This window comes from Notolabrus celidotus, chromosome 1, assembly GCF_009762535.1.
Source record: "Notolabrus celidotus isolate fNotCel1 chromosome 1, fNotCel1.pri, whole genome shotgun sequence".
In the NCBI taxonomy this organism is placed as follows: Eukaryota; Metazoa; Chordata; class Actinopteri; order Labriformes; family Labridae; genus Notolabrus; species Notolabrus celidotus.
This window is the reverse complement of record NC_048272.1, coordinates 31107601-31131345: the sequence shown is the minus strand read 5'-3', so window position 1 is coordinate 31131345 and position 23745 is coordinate 31107601. Positions and strand designations below refer to the sequence as shown.

Genomic DNA, 23745 nt, shown 5'->3' with positions numbered 1-23745 from the left:
GAGGTTTTTAACAGTGTTAAACCTCTTGTGCTTGTTGATTATGCTCTGGACTGTTGCCACAGGGACATCAAACTGCTTTGAAATGGCCTTGTAACCCTTTCCTTTACTGTGGACACACACGAGACGTTGACGCAGGTCCTCACTGAGCTCCTTCTTCTTGACCATGATGACTAAAAATTGAGTATGACCAAAACACTTTTCCTCTATTTACACTCTTCTGGAAAGATGCTATTTTTTTTGTCATTGTTTAACATTAGGTCAATAAAAAAAGGTATTTATTCCATTGTGACATCATGAAATAACTTTAGGACAAAGATTAACACATTTGGGACATTTTGTTGAGATATTGTCAGGGGTATGAATAATTTTGAACATAGCATTTTTTGGTAATCCATCAATGAAATACCCATGAAATGAAGATGTTCTTGAATTGTGTATTGTTGTCATTCTTTCACTTGTTGGTCACATATAATTCATAAACAAACTTGAAAAAAATGCATTAGTTTCATCACAAAAATAAAAAATCACAAAAATTAACAAGGGTATGAATAATTCTGAGGACAAGTGTATGTTCTGGACTTGTCCAAGCATCGCCACCTACTGGACCAAAATATTCCAAAGTTTATCAGAGATTTTCCAGAAACATATCAAACCAGACCCAGTTCTTGCAATGTTTGGGGTTGGGACAGATGCTATGGAGCTCTCTTTGTCAAACAACCGGAAGAATGTGATATGCTTTGTGACGCTGTTAGCAAGAAGAATAATTCTGCTGAACTGGAAACAAAAAAAACCTCCAATTTATCTAGCTCTAATGAATGATGTTATGAAGCATTTGCAGTTAGAGAAAATAAAATTCACCCTCAGAGGAAAAATAAATATGTTTTACTCAATATGGCAGTCGTTTATAGACCACTTTAACAAGAACAACCCTATGAAAAATAATAACTTAGCAAATTCTAGGGCACCTGACATCCTCCAAGTTGTATTGTTGTAGTATTATTTCTATTTAAATCAAATTTTTATGTTATTGTTTTGGTATTTTTTTTTATTTTACTTGTGTTTTGTATATCCTTTGGTTTTCATTTATACTTTTTTTTGTATGCTAGTTTGAGGCATGGGTAATAGTGTCTCAGACTTTTGCAATTTATGTGGAAAAAGAAAAAACCCAATAAAGAGATTTAAAAAAAAACTAAAAACATTGAGCGGGAAAAATACTGAGTTCCTAGGTTCAGGAATCCACAGACACAGAAACAGGTGGAAAATATTGTCATAAATAACGTTATCACAACTTTTCTCGAAATATCGTGTTATATTTTGAGGCCATAATGCCCACCTCTACCTCTTGGTGGACCAGATTGGTCGCAGTTTGAGGTGAGGCACTGTCTGCAGAACCAGTGTCCACAGCTGGTAGAGACTGGATCCTTCAGGACGCCCTGACACGCAGCACAGCAGTATGGCTTCTCTTCCACAGAGACAGGACTCCTCTTCCTCCTCCTGTCAAGATATGAATGATTTGTTGACTGATGCTGAAAAAGATCAAGACTGAACAAACGTGATCCAGAAGTTGAGACCATGAGGGAAGTGAAAGTCTGCATACTTTTCTGTCTGAATTCAGCCTTCAGTCTGTAATGTCTGTTTGGTTTGAACCCTCCTAGTTTTATCTGAGTTTCCTCTCTGACTGTTTCATAAATCACAGACAGACCTTCCTGTAATCTGTTCTTAACACGAACCTCACACTGTCTGACTGTTTGCAGCTGGAGGACTCAGGTCACTGTCCAAAGACAGACAGCTGTTGGGTCCAGGAGAATCTGCTCTGTCCTCCTCTTCCTCTGAACAAACACTCATGTTCTGGTCTGAAGTCAGTCAGAGAGATTAAACAGAAACACTCAGTGAGAGAGGAACACACAAGAGTCAGGAGAAACAAGTTTGTTCAAGAGTCACACCCAGAACTCAGAGAGCAGAAAGTAACACACACACACACACACACACACACACACCAAAAAAAAAAAAAAAAAAGCATCCAGAGCTCCTGTGTCCTCTTATCAATCTAACTGCTGAGTTCATTGAAACTTTTGTTCCTTTACAGTTCAGAGAGAAAACTTACTCTGAGACTTTAGAACAGAAATGATACAGAAAACGCTTCAGTTTCCTGCTCTGTTCTGGGACTCCAAATGGAGACTGCCCCTCCTTACCTCAGGTGTCTACTTGTCTTACAGGCTAGATCACATGATTAGTGTAACTCCCCCCTTCCTTTTAAATTATGTTGTGATTAAGAAAGGGGCAGGTACTAAGTTTGTATGGACAGTGTAAGAGTATTTTTAGAAGATGTGGCTCATATTTTGTTGTCAAACACTGAAGTGAGAAAATTAACTGAATATGTATGAACGAATAAAATCTAAGTCAAGTAAGTTGACTGAAAACAAAGACTGAGTGAGATAAGAACAGCTGAATAACAGGAATTGAATACAATAAAACAACAGACAGTGATGTTTATTTTTGTTTTATACATTTGATATTGTATTCTAAAGTGTACAACATTAATTTGATGATATTAGATAATAATGTACCGTTTTAATCTGCGCACAGTGAATGCACTAACTTCTTAAATCATGTGAAGGTAATGTATTTGTGTTGTAGCTGTCCGCTCTATGCCTGATGTTTTTTCTGATTTACTTATATATCAAATGAATATTCAACATATTTCAGCCCCAAACTTTCTTCTTCTTTAAGGCTGTCAGCGTGTTACCTGAGCACGTGCGTATTTCTGTTGTGTCTTCGTGACATTGTGACGTTACGTAACAGCAAACAAAAAGGAACAGGTGGACGTCCTGCTCTGATGACGCGTGTTTCTGTGGTTTCACATCCAAAGAGCAGGGTACGGAGGAAGTGGTTATCATGTTTCATATTTTCATGTCGGTGTAAAGGTGATTGATCTTCGGTTGTCATCTTCGATCAGAGATTTCCCCTCATCCCTCTGCAGGCCGGTTGCTATGGTAACCTTGTCTCCCGCCGCTGGCCGCGCGCCGCAGTGAAGAGCGGAGGGAGACACCGAGGAGGATGAGGAGGAGACGGTGAGTCACCGACACCGAGACCGACTCCCGTCCTTCCAGCGACCAGCACACCGGAGATAGCTTATTGGCCTGCTAGCATCCCCTCTAGTCCCAGCAGAGCTCAAGACCACCGGCTGTTCACGAGGCGGATGACGGTAAACCTCCGCAGTGTTGCTTCAACTGAGACCACAGCATCATCAGGGCTCCACGACCGCAGTGGAGACTACAGCAACCACATCCAGGTGCAGCAACCGGACTGTGACTGCAGTCTGACACAGACTGTGCAGAAACTGTTGATTTTTATTTGCCACCATGTTTCTCCTTCTGAGAGAGTAGAGAGCAGCTCAGCAACCATCACCACCAGTGTGTGAGAAGACAGCAGTCCCATCTGCATTTCAGCGACGGTCATCCTGCTACGGTCACCACACAGCAGGTGAGCAGTGACACGTGACTGCCAATATTTACAGCTGATGACCTGTGCTGTCACAGATTTTGTAATGATGTCACTTTTTTATCACCTGTTTGTGTTTTCCGTCTGCACCTGACGCCCACAATCTGTGCCTTAGTGCAACGAACAACAGAGGACACTTTATAATAGCAAAAAGCAAAACAGCACCCCAAAAGTTCCAAAAAGGTAACACCTTTTATCTTGTGTGCACAAAATAATTATCTTGTAAGTGCACAAGATTTCAACCTGTGCCAACATGGCAATAATTTATGCACACAACATGAAACATTCTACATTTTGGGACTTCAGTGGCTCCGTACAGCATTGGTTCTCATCACTAGTGGGTCGGTAAATACCTTCTGGAAAAAAAACACTATTTAGAATTGCATATTTAATGCAAAATTATAAAGATCTAACAGAGACCCTCTGGTGACATTTTATAATAAAACAATCATGGCCACAAGATAATTGAATCACAGGAACGAATGGAGGCCACGTTTTTTTTTCTTTTCCTATAATGTCACCAGAGAGGCTCTGTCAGATCAAATGTAAATAGTGGTTACATTTAAAGTAAAACCATGCAAATCAAATGTTATCTATTTTCCACTTTTCTTTGTTGTCACATGACCTCTGAGGTGACTGGTGGCAGCAGCACAACAACATCTGCACATAGGTAGTCTAATTTTCTTCCAACCAGTGACATCAAGTATCTGAGGCCTTTTATTATTTTGGTTAAATTTTGTCAGTTTTGGGATTTGCCTATCAATGTATCCTGAGGCAGTGAGAAACATTTAACCTTGAGGGACGTGGGATTGCCGGACTCGGTATCGCTGATCTCCCGCTCCGCTACTTTGGGGCTAGAGGGCTGAAAAGTTTGGGAACCCCTGCCGTACATTCCGATTTATAGTAATCCACTTGATGCTGATATTGAGTACAGTACATAGAATGTACAAATAATGTGGTACATTGTATCCGTGATGTCACCCATCCATTTCTGAAGCGTTTTTTTGAGGCCAATCGGCGGCGGCAGCCATATTGCTGCTGTCGAGCAATTGTGACCTAAAGAGGCGGGCTTTGAGACTCCTAGCCAACAGCTACAGTGTTCCTGCCTGTCAATCAAGTCAGCTGTGCCTCTCTTTGGAAGACTTGTAATCTCAATATCTTTAAATAATAAATGGTACAGTGTGTGCCAATCAAGAAATGATAAATGGTACAGTGTGTGCCAATCAAGAAATGAGCTATCCAGACTACACTCATCTTTTGTACAATCTAACTCATAAAACAATAAAATGCTGCCCGTGATGCAGCCTGAAAAATAAAAAAAGCATCCGGATTAAAACACGCTCAGGTGACGTCTCCTGTAAAAGCGCACCAGTAAAGATGTGTTATTAAAAGAGATTTTAAAGAGGTGGAGGTGTTACTCATGTGACTATCATACATGGCTTTGTGGTGGTTTTTTTTCAACTGCTCCATCAGGTAGCAGCAGCAGCGAGGCAGGTTCTGCACAATATCTGAGGCTGCACCGTCTTTATTAAAGCCGGACTAGTTCCACAGAGCCGACGTCCTGCTCCTCTCTGACACCCATTTCTTTGCTGTGTCAGGTTCTGTCGAGCCTGAGGCCAGTGTACCAAAAGTGTGCCAAGTTGTGCCTTCCTCCTTTAAGTCTGGTTTATGCTGTAGTGTCTGAGCACTTCATATATGTGCATCTCAGCATCTGCGTCGCTCTGCAGTGCTTCACCTAAACAGTTGTAGGCGGTGTGTTCCTTATGCTGGTCAGATTGCCTATTTCTGCTGTGTTTTCTTGCTTGTCTACAGGGAAGTATGGAGGCTCTGAAGGCTGATTTGTACTTCTGCATCGACTCGACGGCTTAGCCTACGCTGAGGGTCCGCGTAGCTCCCTACGCAGAGGCCTACATAGCTGCCATGCACCTCCTCCAAAATGTAACTACCCATAGGTAGGGCATTGATCCGCTCGGCGGCATTGTATTTCCAACAATTCCAGCACTTCATCGGCTCATCGGCTGTGTATTTCATCTCTATTTCATCTCTATTCTTCCGTGTAATCATGTCTGTATGATAAACAGAAACATGTATCAGCTGTAGATTATCATAACACGCTCTGAATTACTGTGGAAAAATAAACAGAGATCATAGTGGGGCCGGAAACAGGCGACCGGCTATCAGAAAGACCGCACTGCCCTCACTTATTTCGGCAGAGAATTGCTGTGCGTCAAGGACACATCGACTCACAAGTATGTGGTGCTCATGTTTGCTTCAGCCCCTGCTGCATAGGGGCGACGCAGAAATATAAATCAGCCTTGAGCGTGTTATGTTCAACTGGAGCTGATAATGTTACTGTTTATGATAAAGCAGGTATTACACAGAGGAAAAGAGAGGAGATGGAATATACGGACGATATAGGGTGTTTCTGGAAATGTTGTAAGTGCAGGTAATACAATGCTGCACAGCCGCCCAATCACAGGACTTACAGTCTGCGTCGTTTAGACTCGTAGTTAGATTTTGGAGGAGATGCATATCAGGCCACATTCGTAGGCTTCTGCGTTGAAACAGGGCTATGGCGATGATTCGCCACACAAGTACAAACCAGGTTTTAGCTAACTGCTCTACTCTTGCTTGCATGTCATGTGACCAGAGTATATGATCTCTGGTCTTATAGCTTAACCCCGCTAAAAACAGAACACCTGCCCTGAAAAATAAACAATGTAAACTTAAGAAGAGGATAAAATAAGATCTTTATGACTGTCGTAGTTTAGAAGAAGTTTTAACTCAGCCGTGCAGGAGGAGAGGAGTTCTGAGGAGGAGAGAGAACTGCAGTGCATTGTGGGAAGTCTGGAGCTATGTGTGCATATATATGAGCCTGGTTCACCTGAGTCTGTCCTGACTGTGAGGAAAGTTGTACACCTGCTCTGAAATGAAGAACCAGCTGATCACTGTCATGTGATCACAACCGACTCAGCTGATTGGCCGATCTCAGGTCCATGCACGCGCAGGGAAAGATGTTACCATAGCAACATCAGCATCCCTGGTGTCCCCCTCCTCCTCAGTTACATAACAGCTACAGTCTATAAACACACACAGCACAGTGTGTGTGTGTGTGTGTGTGTGTGTGTGTGTGTGTGTGTGTGTGTGTGTGTGTGTGTGTGTGTGTGTGTGTGTGTGTGCGTGTGTGTGTATGTGAATGCCCTGGACAGATAGACTGGACTTTATTTTTAGATACTGGACCTTACTTTAAATACTTCCACAGAAACACAACATTCAGTTTGTAATACTAAGTTTAAGAATAATACCATGTGATGTAATGAAGTCATGAGTTATTGGTGTAAACATGTTTATGTAATTTATGATCTTTTATTTTTAATTCTTATGTAAATGACAGGTTTTTATGTGACAAACTGACCATTAAAAACTCAGCCCACCTTAATCTAGTCTTATATGTACAGGTGTATTAACAGTATATGTAAACCTGTAGAGTTGTATTCTGAGTTGTAACCACAGCTCTGTAGACAGACTTTGTCCATCAGAGGGGACAGTTTAACTAAGTTAACTTCAATTCATAGTTTTCAGTCACGTGTCCAGCATGGACGCCTGGAGAGCAAATAAAGCCTGATTCATACTTATGCGCAGTTCCCGTACCTACGCAGAGGCCTATGCACTTAGTTGACATGCACCTTCTCCAAAATGTAACTATGAGTCGACTCAACGCAGACCGCAAGCCCTGTGATTGGTCCATTTGATGCCATTGTATTTCCCGCATTTACAGCACTTGCAGGATCCACGCTCATCAGCTGCACATCGGCCGTGTATTTCATCTCCTCCGACGGGTCCTCTATTCTTCCCTGTAATCATTGCTGAGGCCACACTGCCCTCAAGCAATTTGACGGAGTATTGCTGGTGCTCATGTCTGCGTCTGTCAATGCTATAGGGTTAATGCTGAAGTATGAACCAGCCTTAAGACTGTAGTAAAATGTGGCCTCCATTGAACTTTCTGTGGAGCTGCAGACAGGACTTTTTTATTGGTTAATCTCTTCAGAATGAGGCACACTGTGGCGATGTTGGCCTAGCGGTCTAAGCGCACGCCTCATGTGCAGAGGCTATAGCCCTTCACACAGCGGTCGCGGGTTCAACCCCTGACCTCTACCATTTGCTGCATGTGTTCCCCCACTCTCTACTCCCCACATTTCCTGTCTCTCTCCAGTAATCCTATCCAATAAAGGCAAAATGCCACAAAACATAACTTAAAAAATGAGGCATACTTATATCACCTGGTAGCCACAGAGAAACAGAGATATGAAGACAAGTTAATTTCTTGACACTCAAAACCCTTCAACAGCATTCACTACACCATTTCAGTCGCTTAAAGCTGAGTCCTTGCCAGAACTCGATAATTTCTACATAAACACGAACCCCTCCCTTTACACTGCAGCCAGGATGAAAGCTTATGAAAGTAAAGACAGCTGTATGTGTTTTCGATTCAGTCGGGTCAATAAGCCTTTCCTGCCCTCTCGGTGGGCAGTTCCATAAGTGTGTGACATCACGTGAAGATTATGAATAGACACCTGTACACGTAGTTTTCTCAGCAGGTAGACTAAAATCTGTCCAAAGTCAACACAGAATCTAGCAGGAGATGTTAGAGCACATCATGCTTCATTTGCTGACAAGCTTCATGGAGATGATGGTTTCCTTTCCAGCAGCACCTGCCCACAGTGCCAAAACTACTGGTTTACCGAACATATTGCCGCGGTTGATTGGCCAGTTAATTCATGTGACTTGAACCCCAAAGAGAATCTGTTGGACATTAGTCAAGAGAAACACTGAGCCCAAAAATATAGACAGCTGAAGGCCACTATCAAAGCAACCTGGGCCTCAGTACCACCTCAGCAGAGCTACAGGCTGATCGCCTCCATGCCCCCATCCACGCATTGTCATTTCAAACTAATCAAGCTGAAGGAGGAACACTGACGATGTGAACTATGAAGTAAGGAAAGGAGACAGTAACTTACAGTTTCTTATTTATCGTCCCGTTAAGATGAGTTAGAAGACCTTTGAAAAAATGAAACATATGTTCAAAACCCTGAGATGTTTTGGTGCTCTTATGACAACAGGATGTAACGGTTGTTTCATTTTAAAGCTCCTTTAGTTTCCAGAGCCTGGAAGAAAGGTCTAGATGGTTTGTTCTTTAATATAATATGTTGTAATGTAAGTTTCTACTTTTGGTTTCTGGTTTCTTTGTCCTGAGAATGGTGTCTAATGAGTTTGTTTAGGCTGAGGGTAATATTTATGCCTGACACAAATATCTAATCATTTAAATCAGTCAATCTAAGATCATGTATCTGTCTCACCTGCATGTATGTAGGTCTTCAGGTTGGACAGATGGACATCCTCTCAGGCTGTCACACTGATCAGCTGATCTGGAGTCAGGTACCTGCTACTTCATCTGTTCAGGACAGAAGTTTCACTGAAAGTGGTGGTTTATTTTAGTCTGGTTACAGTTAGTTTGGCTAATTTTAGTTTGCTTTAGTTTAGTTTAGCTTAGCTTGGTTGGCTTGGCTTGGCTTGGGTTAGTTTAGGTTAGTCTAGCTAAGTTAAGGTTAGATTAGTTTAGCTAAGTTTAGTTTGTCTTAGCTTAGTTTGGTTTGGTTTAGCTTAGCATAGCTTGGCTTGGTTTATTTAGTTTAGTTGAGTTTGGTTTAGTTTAGCTATGGTTAGGTTAGTTTAGGTTAAGTTTAGCTATCCTTAGCTGAACTTAGCTTAGCATGGCTTGGCTTGGTTTAGGTTATTTATTTTAGTTTAGTTTGGTGTAGTTTAGTATATTTCAGTTTGATAAAGTTAAGTTTAGAGTAGTTTAGCTTAATTCAGTTTAATTGTTTTAGTTTAGTTTAGTTTATGTTACTGTAGTTTAGTTTGGTATTATTTATATTGTTTTTCACAGGAATAAAAAACAAATAAAGGAAACATAAAAGCATGTGTGAGGGTGTTTTGGAAACCTTTAGATGTTTTACAATGGACCACTGTTTATAGTATGTATACAAAAGTTTTATATGTAAGTATATGTGATATGATACAGAAGTAATTTTCTGTACTGATATCAATTGTTGTTAATATTCAGTTTTCAGTCTGATTCTGCGTCACTTTTTTATCAGTGATTAGTTCTGCTGTAATAATAATACTGTTTGTCCTCCAGTCAGTTGAAGGCCTCAGATCCAGTTAAGCCCCGCCAACCAAAGCCCCTCCCTGCTGGTTCAGGAGAAGACAACAGCCAATAAGATGAACCAGCTAAAGGAGGCAGAGCCTGTCCGGGGGATCGAAGGCAAGGTGAGATTTGGATCAAGATCTGGAGGAATGATTTGATTTCAAACCTGTCCCATAGACAGCTGCAATTTAATTAACTTCAGACACCAAAAAGCTGAATTCCCCGATAATTTACCCCTTGTTGGGATGTGTTCAGGTGCAGACCTGGGCACAGTCTCTGGTTTACACTCTGGAGGAACTTGAGTGTAAAATCTGCTACAACCGCTACGACACTCGCAGCAGGAAACCCAAACTCCTGGGCTGTCTGCACAGAGTCTGTGCCAAGTGTCTGAAGAAGATGGTCGACATGGGTGAGTGCGTTAAAGATCATAAACACAAAATTAACTCGAGACTTGACCTAAAGGCAAACTGCAAAACATATGAATATAAAGATGGACAACACACCTACAGCTCCTTCAGTTGTACAAAAGTGAAGCCAAAATACCCTTCACTGTACTATTAATTCCCCTTTCCACTACCTAAAACAAAAGATTAATATAGCCATAACATTAACCATAGCTGAACAGACTATGGATTGATCATTGTGACTCTGATCATGTTTGGTACCATGTTGTGATTGGTTTTTAGGAGAGGCCTCACCTGTCATCAGCTGTCCATTCTGTCGCTACAAGACACACGTCCCTGACGAAGAGGTGAGACTTTTATTTTAGAAACATGATGAGGCTTTTTTAGGGAGTGGGTGAGATTTCTTCACTTAATAAAGAGTGAGACTTGATTTTATAATTCAGGAGATGAGAATGTTTGTTAAAGAGAGGTGAGTGGGGGCATCAATTTAGCTCAGTTAAGGAAGATGCTGGATCTAGCTTTTTATGCAGCGCTTGTTTGTATTGTGTGTTCCCTCTCTTCTGCTCTGCGCTCTGTCACACATAAAGCTCTCACATAACCCAGACAAAATCCAAACTGTGCTTACTCACAGATTGGGAGCACAGGTAGTCGGCTCTCCCAATCGTTTAACACGGCCTGCATGAAACACCTGGACGAACTCATCGCGCTCTGCAGCTGCCACAGACGCCAGAGCTTTGTCAGTATTAATAACCAAAAATGTTTCTACAATAGATCACCTGCTCTGGCTTTAATGTAAGTTTCTTTGCAGAAGAGCTTCCGCTAAATAAATGTATTGTGTGACATTCAACATCACGTTTTTGTCAAGGTGTGGCTGATGGAGGACGACCGACACATCCTGGCTGTTCTGTCGTGTCAGGATCGAGCCCGTCGAGGTGGAGGAGGAGGAGGAGGAGGAGGAGGAGGAGGAGGAGGAGGGGGAGAAGGCGGAGGGGAGGTGGTGCTTAGTCCAAACAGTCTCACCGGTAAAATAATGCAAGGTAATTATCTCAGTGTTTCAACGACTTAAAGTCTCTTTTAAAGTCTGTCTGTCTGTCTGTCTGTCTGTCTGTCTGTCTGTCTGTCTGTCTGTCTATCTGTCTGTCTGACTGTCTCTTTGTCTCTCTGTCTGACTGTCTCTTTGTCTCTCTGTCTCTCTGTCTCTCTGTCTCTCTGTCTGTCCATCAGGAGGCATTGCAGACCCATCTCACCGCTCCTCAGACTGTCTGGTCATCACTATCATGGAGCTCCCTGAGGAGTCTCCGTCCTCTGACTCACTGAGCATGCTCAACGTTGTCGGTCTGTACCGCCCCCCCAGCCTCGACTCTCTGCCCTGCAACCTGCCATCTCAGAAGTGTCGTGCCTGGACGTCCCGCAGCTTCCCCCGCTGCCTGCTGGGGGCGCTCTGCCTGGTCAGTACTACTCGTCAGTCTAATAGAGACAGCTAGGCAGAAATGTGTGTCTGACAGGTGTGTTCTTTGTTTTGGACAGGTGTACTTCAGCTCTCTGCCTCTGGGGATTTACCTGCTGATGATTGGTCAGCTGTGGTTGGGGGTGGTCCTGGTCAGTCTGGTCCCCTCCACGCTGCTGCTGCTCGTCCTCTATGGTTTCTGTCAGTGTCTGTGCCACGAGCTGATGGAGGCGCTCGCTGCACGCTCACACCCGCTGCCATGACAACAAGACAATTCACATTGTTGTCAATACATCACACCATACACTGCCATGACAACAAGATGATGCATGCTGCCATAATGACGAGACACTGTAGACGACTAGGACGACAACACGAGCTGCCATAACGAAAACAAGACGACACATGCTGCTATGAAAACGACACACAGCAAAAAAGCAACGTTAAGACGGTAAGAACGATAGAGCACGTCCAGCATGACGTGAATTAAAGAGTGTATACAAGACGGACGACACATCAAACCCCCCAAAAAAGGGAAGACAAAACATTAAGAGCTCCACAAAGTGACTGGCTTCAGTAAAGGTCAAACTCTGTTTCCTCAGTGTTAACAGATGGGCTCCAACAGCACATCTCTACTGCACAGACTCTCACTCAAAATGAAGTCACCAGCGCAATATGAAAGGGAGTATTTGGTTTCACTATTATAGGACAGAAGGAGGTGGAGATGTGTAGCCCATCTTTATATACAGCCAATGCAAAGAACATGCTGACATGATGACTATAAGAACATAGCAACACATCACTGCTACCATTACAACAACAGAACTAACAAACAGAGCAACAAAACAACAGAATCACTGCAGCACAGCAACAGAAAACATCAAGAACACATTAGCTTCAACACAGGAACAATCTGTAGCCATCAGCTATAGTTCAGTGTAGTAGGCAGTGAGGTAAAACGACCTCCAGGTAAGAAGTTACAGTCAAATTAGGAAAAATTAAGTTACCAAAATAAACACCATCAATTTTTGGTTCACTGCCCATTCATCTGTTTCCGGTGAGTCTCAGTTTCACTGTAAACAGTAAGTGGTATGAACTGAATGAAGTTTGCTTAAATAACAACATCATGATGCAGATTAGTCAAGAGAAGAAAACTACTTTTACAATGTTTGTTAGTTGAATGGAGGTATATGAAAGAGGATTAGAGACACTGATGTTTAACAGTCTGACTTTCTTCGTGGAATGTTAATTTTTACCTCAGAATTCTGAGATCAAAGACAGAACTGTTCAAGAATTGCGACTTTGATCTTAGAATTCTAGAATACCTGCTGCCCACCCTGATGGTGGGATCCATCATTTCTGATGTGTTCCAGGAAGTCAGGAAATCTAAACGCTGAATGTTTTTAGTGACACAGCATCAAGCAGATTTGTGTCTCAGTGTAAATGTTTGATCTAGAACAGATTGTTAGCTGCTCTTCGTGCAGATATCTGTTTATAGAGAGAAAGAAATCCTCAGATTACCAACCATGGGAACCGGGTTGTCACTACAGTTAATTGCATTACACTTGCTTTTGCTCTCCATACAGACTGTTTTTCCTGCAGACACCTGAACATATCTCGCACCAAAGTCCAGTCCTCCCCATACAGATTCTTTGTTTTCATGTAGAATCTGTTCAGAGAGAAAATAATCAAAAACTCATCATCAGTGGAATCAGAGGAACACAACCAGGAAAACAAGACCCTAACCTGCAGACGGACCCTTCAGACACTGACTCACCTGTCGACTCTGACCCCACCTTATCTGAATACCAGCATCACTCCCTCCTCCCTCTGTGAAGCTACAGCCAATCCCAGCTGGATCAGGTGATGACGTCATCACAGAGAGGAGGCGGGGTCTGTTTTCATTCATGTCTATAGTGTATTACTGTGAAGGATTGTTTTTCTCTTTGTTGCCTCCTGCTGGTCAAACTAATTACAAAGATTTTATTTTATATTCAGAAACAACAGGATGTGATGTCATAGGACACCGGTCAGCCAATCAGAGAGGCTGTTGCAGACTGTTGCACAGACTGTACAGTTGTTAACCATGATGGAAAGAAGAAGTGAAACTCCTGGGTGTGATCAATCTGTGTGAGTGTGTTACTCGTCTGTGTCCACACTAATACCAGTTAAACCCTCTGTTTTCTGTTTCCTCTAAAGCCTGACCATCCAGTATGAGGAGAAGTCTGGGACTGTTGCCTTGGATTAGCACAAAGACCAGAAGCAGGAGTAAATCACCAGCTCCTTTAAAACATGATGCTAATTCATGATGAGCTAGCCTAACCTTTGCATTAACACAACCAATGTAAAGATCAAGACAGAGTTATAGCGATTAAGACAGCTCATAGATTATTCCAGACTAAGAGGACAGAAAGTCTTAAATTAGTCCCTGTTGTGTTTGTTGTTTGTTTTTGTGTGCAGCTATCTGAGTGATGAAGACCAGATAAATATAGCAAAATGTCCTCCTGCTTTAAGTCTTTATGCTAAGCTAGGCTAACAGAAGTCACCCCCTAAAACAGAGATGTTGATCTGATAAATGTTGAACTGTGCTATAAAAAGTGCCATTGTTTGATGTAATGTTTGACAAATGAATGGTGTTGTGGAGGAGCAGGAAGAGGAGGAGTATCAGGTGACACCAACTGATGGTCAGATCACCTGCTGCAGATGTCGTGTCATGTGTTTGTTTGAAATCTAGTAACATCAAATAAAATACAGATGCACCGAAAAAAGAGTCTTGTCTCTGTTGATCTAACGACTACCTCCTGTGTATTAGCTGTTATTACTCACATTCAGTGTAGTAGGACTCAAGTCCTGATTTCCAGGAATCTCAACTTTGACTCAAGCATTGACTACATTAGGACTCGGAGGATAGAGAGGACTCAGACTCTTCTCTGGTGACTTGTACTCGAGGTTCAGTAACTTGACTACAACACAGCTCACATTAAAAAATGTATTTGAACAAGCTGGCTTAGCTGTTATGACTCGCATTAAACTAAACATTTCCACTGATGGTCAAATTAAGTCAAAGCAGCAAATTCCTACTTAATAATGTAACAATCTGAGAGGACTGATCAGTGATGTAAAGAATTAAATCTTTGTGGCAAGGATTTTCTTGGAGTATCCCACCTCAGGCTCATTTGGTTGCAGAGCCCTAACTTCAGCAGTCTACCTGGGCAGGTGAATCCCGAGAGTGTGCCTCTGAGGAAGTGCTGAAGTTAAATTACAGGGACCGCTGAGTGCTGAGGGGACTCAGGCCTCAGCTGGTCCTCATGCTTTAATTAAAAACACTGATGGTCCGCAGGGAGGAGAAGAAGAGTGTTTATAGAAACCTACCTGACACTGCACAGTCCTCCACTGCAGAAGAAGAAGGTGGATGTAGTCAGCACAGGTAGGAAAACAAACGGTTCTCTTTAATCCTTTTAGTTTTTAAGACTTAGAAAACATCAGGAGGTCTCTGACAGGTGATGTGTTCAAACTAATCTTACATCAGAAATGTTTAAAGTTTAATAAGGTGAGTGTAATGATGGAGCTTCATCCCCTCAGATGAACCGCAACTCTGAAATCTCCAAAACAAACATTCGCCTATCTCTGATTTTTTTACATGCAGTTATATGTAATGTGATATATTTACTTATTGTCCAATACACAGATAAGACTGTGGGTTTATATCAGATTGAAAACACTTCTTATCTGTTGAACAGAGGAAAAAGAATAATACTTTAAACTTTGTTAAGTGTATAATATGGAGTAACACACTCACTATAAATGAGGAGTTCATATTCTGTTATCGATGCATAGATAGATAACTGATCAACAGTAGCCTTTGAGGACAAGAAGCTCCTGTGATGCATGAAGAGTATGACCCTCCATTGTCAAGTATTTACCATCAAAAACGTCTATTAATACTAATTATTTAACACACAGTCACATTGTACCTTTAAATACTACACACGGTACCCTTAACATTTTCAGTGATTACCCACTAACTAATTTTAACCACAACTTAGATGTGAGTTGTTCTGATCATAATCAGTTTGAGTATTGAGGAGAATACATCAGATTGTTAATCTTTTCCTTGTTTTACTTTCATCTCCACTGACCTTTCTCACCTGACCCTCCTCTCTGACAGGTCTTTGATGACATCATGAGTCGATGGCGTCGGTCAGTCGATGAGCTTGCAGCGAGGCGGCGGCAGCAGACCGAATGTGAGCGTGCCCAGGAGGCTCTCAGCCGGGTCACGTCCTGTTTCCAGCAGCTGGCGGCATCACTTGGCAGCTCGGCGGATTGCAGCTTCCTACGAGATGAGATGGATGAGACAAGAGCGCTTGCACACCGAATCTGTAGCGGTACGAGGGCATTTACCTGTCTTTCTTGATTGTATCTGGCAGCCTACAGGTTTAACTAACCTTCACCTGTATATCCATTGGTCTGCCAATTTGTTGACAACGTACCTGTCTGTTTATGAGTAAAATTGTTTCTCTCAACTGTCTGCTAGTCTGACTGTTTGTCTCTTACCTGTCTGTCTGTCTGTCTGTAGGTCTTTCCCGACGTCTTGTGCGTCTTTTGTCAGACTGTGACTCAGCCTCCACAGGTGTTGAGGACAGGCAGGGGTCGGAACGTCTGTGGGTTCTCTTTCTGTCAGCATTGGAGAACTTCCTGTCTGACCTCCGTAAGGCCCAAGATCTGATAAGACAGTTCCCTCTGACGCAGCGCTACGATAGGCGCTCACTGGTTAACTCAGGTCAGCTGATGGTTTCAAGTTTGTTTCTGTCAACACCCTATGATTGGGTGAGCCATGAGTCACACTAGCGTCCTATCTGTCTCACCTCCTTATTTCCTTACCTTCATACTCTCCCTTCCTGCTTTCCTTAGATCTTTCTTACTGCTTAATAGCTGCCAGAATTACCACATCTAAAAAGTGTTTTGGTCTGTCTGTCTGTCTTTCTGTCTGTCTCTTCAGGATGTATCGATGGTGTGGTAGGTGTCGCAGCTCGGGTGGCTTCAGTCCAGGTACCATGGCTCACTTTAGAAGAAGAGCCAATCCCTGATTTGACCGATCACATAGTAGGGCTGGAGGCCATGCTGAGTGAGATGCAGCTCAGGGTGAGAAACAACCTTTGTGATGGAACAATTCCTATATCAAACTGATGGAACATGACATGGTTTTACCTTAACCCCACACATGTCTAAAGGTAGAACCAAAACTTGTACCTGATACCTGAGGGGGCAAAACTTGTTTTTGGCACTGTGTTAAAGTTGGTGGGGGGGGTCCTGTGGCCTATGTGGTACCTTGAAGCCTATCCTATAACTTGAGGATACTATCTAACTGGGAGTATGTCCTGGTGACCAGGGGCACCTCTGCTACCCAGATGCACTTATTGTACCTTGGGGAAGTGTTTTGGGGAAAATGGCGCATTTGTTATGAGGGAGTGCCATTGCCTGTGTATAATGTCTTGTGAATCTTGAAAGAGCATTGTACCTTGAGACATGTCTTGTACCAGGGGATAATGTCTAGCAGGAGATCTTTGTACCCAGTGGCAAGGTTCAAACATGAGTGCAAGCATGGTACCTTTGGCTTGTACAGTGTCTTTTGACAGTGTCAAGTGAGCCTTGTTACTGTTAGTATCTGGTAAATGGGGATAGTGCCTCGTACTTGGATACATAAAGCTAGTTGCAATAGTTTGTGATTGACAGAATAGCCTTGTTTCACTGGGTAAATCTGGTACCTTGGTGGTATGTCCTGTGATTAATGTGCCATGCAACAGGAAGCACAGTGCTTTTGGAAAATGTTACAAAGGCACACTTATTTCCCTGGAGCTTATCATCACCTGTTATTGTTATCCAAAGCATGTCTGGATGATAGTGTTTTGTAACTTGAAAGAGATCCTTATACCCAAGGGCAGATTTCAAACATGGTACCAAGCATGGGCAAGTGTCCTGTATCTGAGGAGAGTGCCTTGTCTCTCTTTTTTTGTTAGACATGTCTGAAAGCTGGGAGCTCTCATGGACCTAGGGTTCTGGCTTGTAGATGGGGCAAGAGCTTTGTATTTGGAAACAGATTGAATTTGATGGCCAATTCTTGAAGCATTTCCTGTTGTGTCTCGTAACCTGGGAATGTTCTTGCAGGTATGTTAACGGGGAGCATGTCTTGAAAATGGGAGTCTGGAAACACGTCCAGTGTCTTCTAATCTAGGCTAACGGGTCATCAAAACCTGTCATAGAACTGGAGAATACCCTTGTGCCTGGATGCACAGGGGTCTTCCCCAAGTACCTATGAATGGTGTCTTGTTACTGGGGAAAGAGCTTTGTGTCAAGGAGGAGGTGTTGTGTCCCATAACTGGAGGAAGAGCCTTGCACTTTGGAGCATGTTTCAAACAAAGGAACAGACACAGCACCCTGTGCTAGTGTCTTGTACCCATGGACAGTGTTTTACAATGTTGGAGAGAGCTCTATATATGGGTACAAGCTTAGTATCTGGAATTTGTGTGTTGCACAAGTCGGGCCTTTGCCGACGTTGTTGGTGCTCGGGCCCTAATAATAAGGTCCCCTGTTGTTTTTAGGATATGGGTGAAAGAGGCTTTTTTGTGCGTCCTGATGCCCTGAATATGCATGTCCGAAATCATGCACTTAGCTCAAAAAAAACTCTATGGGGAGGATTATTTTACCTTTTTTTAACCCTTTAGGGGGTGCTATGGAGCAAATTTTATAAATTCCTTTATGAGAGTCCAGAAATATGCAAAAGACCCCAAAAATCAATTTCCTGTTTATGGGGAGACATGCGCATTTGATGCACCACCGGAATGTCTGCCACGTCCACAATTTTAGTCTGAACGGTGTACCTTGAACAATTTTGAATGATCAATGTGTCGACTACAGAATGTGTGTGGTTTGGACTTGGGGACTAGGGCAAGATCTCTTAAATACATACCGTTGCGAATCAGGCGAAAAACTGAAGAAAAAAAAAGATTGGCGACTTCACTATGACATTAGGTATCTTTTTTGTAGGTCTTGATCTGATAGATATGTGAAAAAAATGTCATGCATGTAGGTTGAATTGTGTTAATGAGGTGTGGTGCTGGAAGGAAGGTGACGCTATTGAGACATTTTTGGGACTTTTTGCACGGGACCTTCAAAATATCAAAATTTTCACCAATCCTGATGCATATGCAACTTTTGGTGAGTTTTGGGGCCTGATGAAGGCTCCAAAAGGCAATTTACTTGGGTAGGTAGAAAGAAAGAAGGAAAAATCTTTCAGGTTCCATTAGGGCCTACGCCGACCTTGTCGGGGCTCGGGCCCTAAATGGTGTCTGGTTTTAAAGGTGACATATCATGCAAAATCAACTTTTTAATGGTTCTCTACCTGAAATATGTGTCCCTGGCATGTCTACAAACCCCCCGAGAATGAAAAATATCCATTCAGCTATGAGGGAGGCATGTTAGTTGTAGGCTGTCTTAATAAACACAAAGGTCGGTTTTACTCCCCACGTAGATTTGAAGATTTAGTGGATGATTTTTATTTTTCATGGAAAAGTGCTAGCGCTAGTTAGCATAGCCACATAGCTACATGTTCGTAGCTGTGTACCAAGACACACGTCGACATGCTGACAAATAAAGCAACAAGAAACACTAAATCTGTGACCAATCGTTTAGAAAGGTCCTGCTGCAGGCGCCTCTCCGTCAGGATCAGATTCTGGATCAAATTCAGAGGGTTGAAGTAACGCTGGTCTGTGAGCAGCCGTGTCTATTCAGCCAACATGTAAACATTAGATCAACGTGCTGGACAGCCGAGGGCACATCCACTTCCTGAGGGGGCGTGGTCAGAGAGCTCATTCTCATTTAAAGGCACAGACACAGAAAACAGCCTGTTCTGAGCAGGGCTGAAAAAGAGGGGTTTACAGGCATGCCAAAATCTGCACACAGCAGATGGAGCGGGACAGGAAGTCAGGCACCAAAACAAAATTAAAACATCTGGCTAATTTTCAGAATAAACCACTGTTATCACCAAATCATATTTCACTTAACTACAATAACAAACAGTCATGATGAGCGGAGCCAGGCTTGGAGTCAACAGGTTGGAGGTTTTAAGGGGACCATATAGACAATAAGGATAAAGAGAGGAGTCGGATAATTGTTGATTCAGTGATAACCGTGGGAAAACCTTGGTCACATGAGTCCAGCTGTCTGGTGGTCCGGCTCCATGCTGAACTCCGAAAACTCAACTGGTGGGTGTTTACGGATAAGTGAGCCCGGGTCCAGACCGCAGCGGATCGGAGACGGACCAGACACTGATCTGGTGGAAGTCCCGTGTTAGGAACATGCCTTGTGAAAACCTTGCACATGTTACATTTGTATTTAGGGGTACTAAATAGGGGTGACCGGTTTATGCTTGTTTTCTGCAGATTCCTGTTGCATTCTGGTCCGTGGAGGCGACCCAGCCAGCTTGGGCTGAAGCTCACTGTGACCTGGAAGAACCAGATGACAGCTTGGAGGAGCTGATGGAGGTCGAGGTAGTCTCCTACAACAAGCTAATCACCTGCTGCCAGCCACCATGCTGTGGACTGGGCTGTGTTGGGTAAAGAGGAACCACCGACATCACAATGATACTGCAAGTGTGACCGGTCTGACAACAGAATACTCGTATCTATGTATAACTGTTAGATAAGGATTAAAACATACTAGATTTATTGCTGAGTAATAAAACTGCTGTGATCACAAGTTGATTAGCAAGTTTGTAGTGTTAAAGTTGAAGCATATTTCACATTGTCATACTTAAAAGATAAAAAAGGTGCAGGTCTGAGTCACTCAGGAAAAAATATTGCACTATTTCTTGATAAAGGATGGATGGCTGAAGATTGAATATTTAAATGACTATAATGTATAAGTTATTATTGGTATGTCCCCTTTTGAAGTCCATCTTTATCACTTCTTTCACAAAATGATTTCCCTCAGTATCCATTGTATAAGTATGGCATATGACTGTTAATTCAAAGCAGCTGTTTATCTTAAGTCTGTTTTTGTAAAATTAAAACATGCACAAGCAACATGAATCTCTTTTCAGTGCTTTCACTTTTACAGCTTAGTTAGTTCATCAGATCTACAAGTTTCACAAAGAATTTCACAAATGAGGTAAATTTAAACTCTGTGCTGAATTTTTGTGCAACCACGCCACCAGAAAACGTATTTTCACTTTTAACCTGAGCACAGATTGATGAAAATCTGTAGTTTCCATTTCTGTTAAACAGTAGCTTAAGTTTGAAACAAGATGAAACCTGAACCACATAAACGTCTTACATTAATGATTTTGTTAATATCTCCTTAAAATACTTTACCAGGGTTCCCACTCTTTTCCAGAGATCCTTTTTCAGGACATTTCCAGGACATTTTCAGTGATGATCAAGCTGGTATGACAGTCTAAATTTAGTTCCTAATTTAGTTCCTAAATAGTCTAATATGTTCCTCTCAGTGGAAGTCTACATTGAAAGACATGTAGTCTATGGATATCAATGAAATCATCTCTTACATACTTAAAAATGATGGCAAATTGATAATAGAATAATGCAACCACAGATGTACAGCACTTCACTTTATTAGTGCAACCAAGTAACAACGATGTCCAACTCTCATCTCAGCTTTCTCTTTTCTCAAAATATATAAAACGAGCTAAGAAAAAAACAAAAGAGCCAGCAAAGGAATCAGGAAGCTGCCTTCCTGAAATAATTAGATAATAATAATGATCAGAGGATCAGTGCATTAATGACCAAAATAGAACTGAATGACAAAAATGGCCACAAATGTTTCTCAACTTGACTCAGACTCAAAATATACCTGCTTAATCATGATATTCATCCTGCTAAGTGGTCGATATAAAACAAAGCAAATGTCACGTTTTTTTATTTGAGTTACCGTAAACTCTGAAAAAATCTCACCGGTGTAAAGACGCACTCTGTATTTGAAGATCTCTCAGAGATTTAAAAAAATGTAAACTGTCTTCCTGCCTGGCGATGTCTATTATGATCAGCGATGTCTACAACGTGGAGTTTCTGTGCAGCTGTGTCGCTCTTTTTCTTCCATTTGTTTTCACTATTGGGAGTTTGCACTCCTACTAGCTAGGGCAGGGGTTCTCAAAGTTTTTGGAGCCAGGGACCCCTTACAGGTGAGAAAATTGTCCAAGCCCCCCTCATAATTGTAACACAGATTAAGCACATTAGTGATGTGTCATGATCAAAAGCTGTGGCTCTGAGAGCTGATCCTTTATAGTGAATCAGAAGAGCCGGCTCGCATCAAGAGAGAGCCGGCTCCAAGTTTTTTCCTTTCGCTGCTTAGCTCTCACAGTGGTCAGCCCCAGCTCTGCTCACAGCAGAACTTTGTTTTGATTGGTCAGCATGGCAGCCATGTGGCCAATCATATGTGAGGATATAGGATACAGGTGATGGAGGGGAGGCTGTGTATCCTGGCTACATCTGTTCCTTCAGAGAGAGTCTTCAGAGAGAGTCTTCTTGAAGGCCGGGCAAATACTCACTGAGAGGAGAAATTGGAGCCAATCCAAGCTGAGGCATCAGATTTTTCTCAATGCCATACTACACTGAGGACATTAAAAATGTTTGCTTGAGTTTGGTTCTGGTTCTGTTTGCTTGAGTTTGGTTCTGGTTCTGTTTGCTTGAGTTTGATTCTGGTTCTGTTTGCTTGATTTTGGTTCTGGTTCTGTTTGCTCGAGTTGGTTCCACTTCTGTTTACCTGAGTTAGATCTGGTTCTGTTTGCTTAAGTTTGGTTCTGGTTCTGGTTCAGTTTGCTTGAGTTTGGTTCTGGTTCGGTTCTGGTATGGTCCTGGTTAGGTTCTGGTTCGGTTCTGTTCTGGTTCAATTCTGGTTCGGTTCTGGATCAATTCTGGTTCGATTCTGGTTTGGTTCTGGTTCGGTTCTGGTATGGCTCTAGTTTGGTTCTGGTTCTGGTTCGGTTCTGGTTCAGTTCTGTTACGGTTCTGGTTTGGTTCTGGTTCTGTTGCATGAGTTTGGTTCTGGTTCTGTATGCTTAAGTTAAGTTCTGGTTCTAACCCTAATCCTAACTCTAACACTAACCCTAATCATAACCCTAACCCTAACCCTAACCACAACCCTAACCTAACCCTAAACAAAACCCTAACCCTAATCATAACCCTAGGATCAGGATTAGAATGGTTTTGTAACAGAATAAATGCACACAATTGGGCAATTATAAGGCTTCTCATAAAAACACTGTACGTAAAAGGTTTTTCAACACAAACCATTAGTTTTCGCAAATTTAAGGTAAGATTTCCAGCTACAAAAGATCCTAAATTAAGAGCCGTTCGGGAGTCGGAAGAGCCGGCTCTTCTTTGGGGGCCGGCTCTCTGAAAAGAGCTGAACTTCCCATCACTAAAGCAAATGCTTACTACCATTTGCCCTCTTAGATGCCCTTGGAACTATTTGTATTGTAAAACGTATCAATGTAAATACTTCAGACCTGTACCATAGTGATAAACAGATAACACTTCAATTTGAACTAATTTTAAGTAAATACCACTTGTATACTTTAAAACAGAGGGCCACTTCATTCCTTGTGGACTCAACATGACAGCATTTATACTTTTCAAGTAATTGATCTTAAACGCTTTCAGAAAATTAACAGTAGCAAGACTCTCTATCCCTTCGAGCCACCAAATGGTGTCATAACAACGTTGTATATGCTGTTTTGTAATGACACTGCACAATTTTATAATTTATTAGAAATGTATTCAAATTATTTCACGGACCCCCACGCTATGGTTCGCGGACCCCCAGGACCCCACTTTGAGAACAACTGAGCTAGAGTACGGTAATTGAGTTCTCAGCCTGCAGAGAAAGTTGTGAGGCACAGACCCCCAAGCTCTCTGCCCGACTCCACTGGCCACACTATAACTTAAATTTAAGACTCTTTGAATCAAAAGAGCACTCTACAAGGTTAATGTAACATAAAACTAAACAATATACCCCCGTTTTCTGTGAATGCATGATTATGACCGAGTGAAGGAGAAAAGATGTGAAAAAAGTTGCGCAGTGTCGCTGTCTTTTCCAGCACAGCGTGCACTGAACTTTCAATGAATGGGGATGTGTTTTGTTAATCGGGTCAGGTCGCACGCAGCCATGTTGGA

At 42.3% G+C, this 23745-nt stretch overlaps 2 protein-coding genes and 1 long non-coding RNA gene across 14 annotated transcripts; 2 read left to right on the top strand and 1 right to left on the bottom strand.

Moving 5' to 3' along the window:
- Window positions 1-1059: 1059 nt before the first annotated feature.
- On the bottom strand, window positions 1060-3569 carry LOC117823102. Its single transcript, XR_004633309.1, has 3 exons — window positions 2747-3569; window positions 1731-1853; window positions 1060-1494 (listed from the first exon to the last, which is right to left on the bottom strand). It is a non-coding gene; the product is annotated as an uncharacterized LOC117823102 (long non-coding RNA).
- LOC117823037 (E3 ubiquitin-protein ligase RNF182) lies at window positions 2788-14322 on the top strand. 12 transcript variants are annotated; one of them, XM_034698080.1, is made up of 10 exons: window positions 2788-2875; window positions 2957-3483; window positions 8873-8937; window positions 9701-9831; window positions 9965-10118; window positions 10396-10460; window positions 10979-11150; window positions 11338-11561; window positions 11641-12011; window positions 13147-14322. In XM_034698080.1, the coding sequence occupies exons 4-9, from the start codon at window positions 9784-9786 to the stop codon at window positions 11821-11823; spliced, it is 846 nt and encodes a 281-aa protein (XP_034553971.1). In that variant the 5' UTR covers window positions 2788-2875; window positions 2957-3483; window positions 8873-8937; window positions 9701-9783; the 3' UTR covers window positions 11824-12011; window positions 13147-14322. The 12 variants fall into 12 exon arrangements, with proteins under 12 accessions (XP_034553971.1, XP_034553979.1, XP_034554025.1 ...); XM_034698088.1 differs by having other exon boundaries at window positions 2817-2875; window positions 2981-3483; XM_034698112.1 differs by having other exon boundaries at window positions 2827-3292; window positions 3387-3483.
- Window positions 14323-14755: 433 nt separating this feature from the next.
- On the top strand, window positions 14756-20646 carry zgc:109913 (regulator of G-protein signaling 9-binding protein). Its single transcript, XM_034691352.1, has 5 exons — window positions 14756-14987; window positions 15729-15945; window positions 16137-16340; window positions 16560-16702; window positions 19999-20646. Exons 2-5 carry the CDS (start codon window positions 15744-15746, stop codon window positions 20173-20175), a joined length of 726 nt encoding a protein of 241 aa, XP_034547243.1. The 5' UTR covers window positions 14756-14987; window positions 15729-15743; the 3' UTR covers window positions 20176-20646.
- The last annotated feature ends 3099 nt before the right edge of the window (window positions 20647-23745 follow it).

Bases quoted from the DNA above. Each gene is read 5' to 3' on its own strand.
- LOC117823037 (XM_034698080.1), top strand. From the start codon at position 9,784: ATGAACCAGCTAAAGGAGGCAGAGCCTGTCCGGGGGATCGAAGGCAAG. The intron at 9,832-9,964 runs GTGAGATTTGGA...GGATGTGTTCAG, and splicing joins TCCGGGGGATCGAAGGCAAG to GTGCAGACCTGGGCACAGTC. The intron at 11,151-11,337 runs GTAATTATCTCA...TCTGTCCATCAG, and splicing joins CACCGGTAAAATAATGCAAG to GAGGCATTGCAGACCCATCT.
- zgc:109913 (XM_034691352.1), top strand. From the start codon at position 15,744: ATGAGTCGATGGCGTCGGTCAGTCGATGAGCTTGCAGCGAGGCGGCGG. The intron at 15,946-16,136 runs GTACGAGGGCAT...GTCTGTCTGTAG, and splicing joins TGCACACCGAATCTGTAGCG to GTCTTTCCCGACGTCTTGTG. The intron at 16,341-16,559 runs GTCAGCTGATGG...CTGTCTCTTCAG, and splicing joins GCGCTCACTGGTTAACTCAG to GATGTATCGATGGTGTGGTA.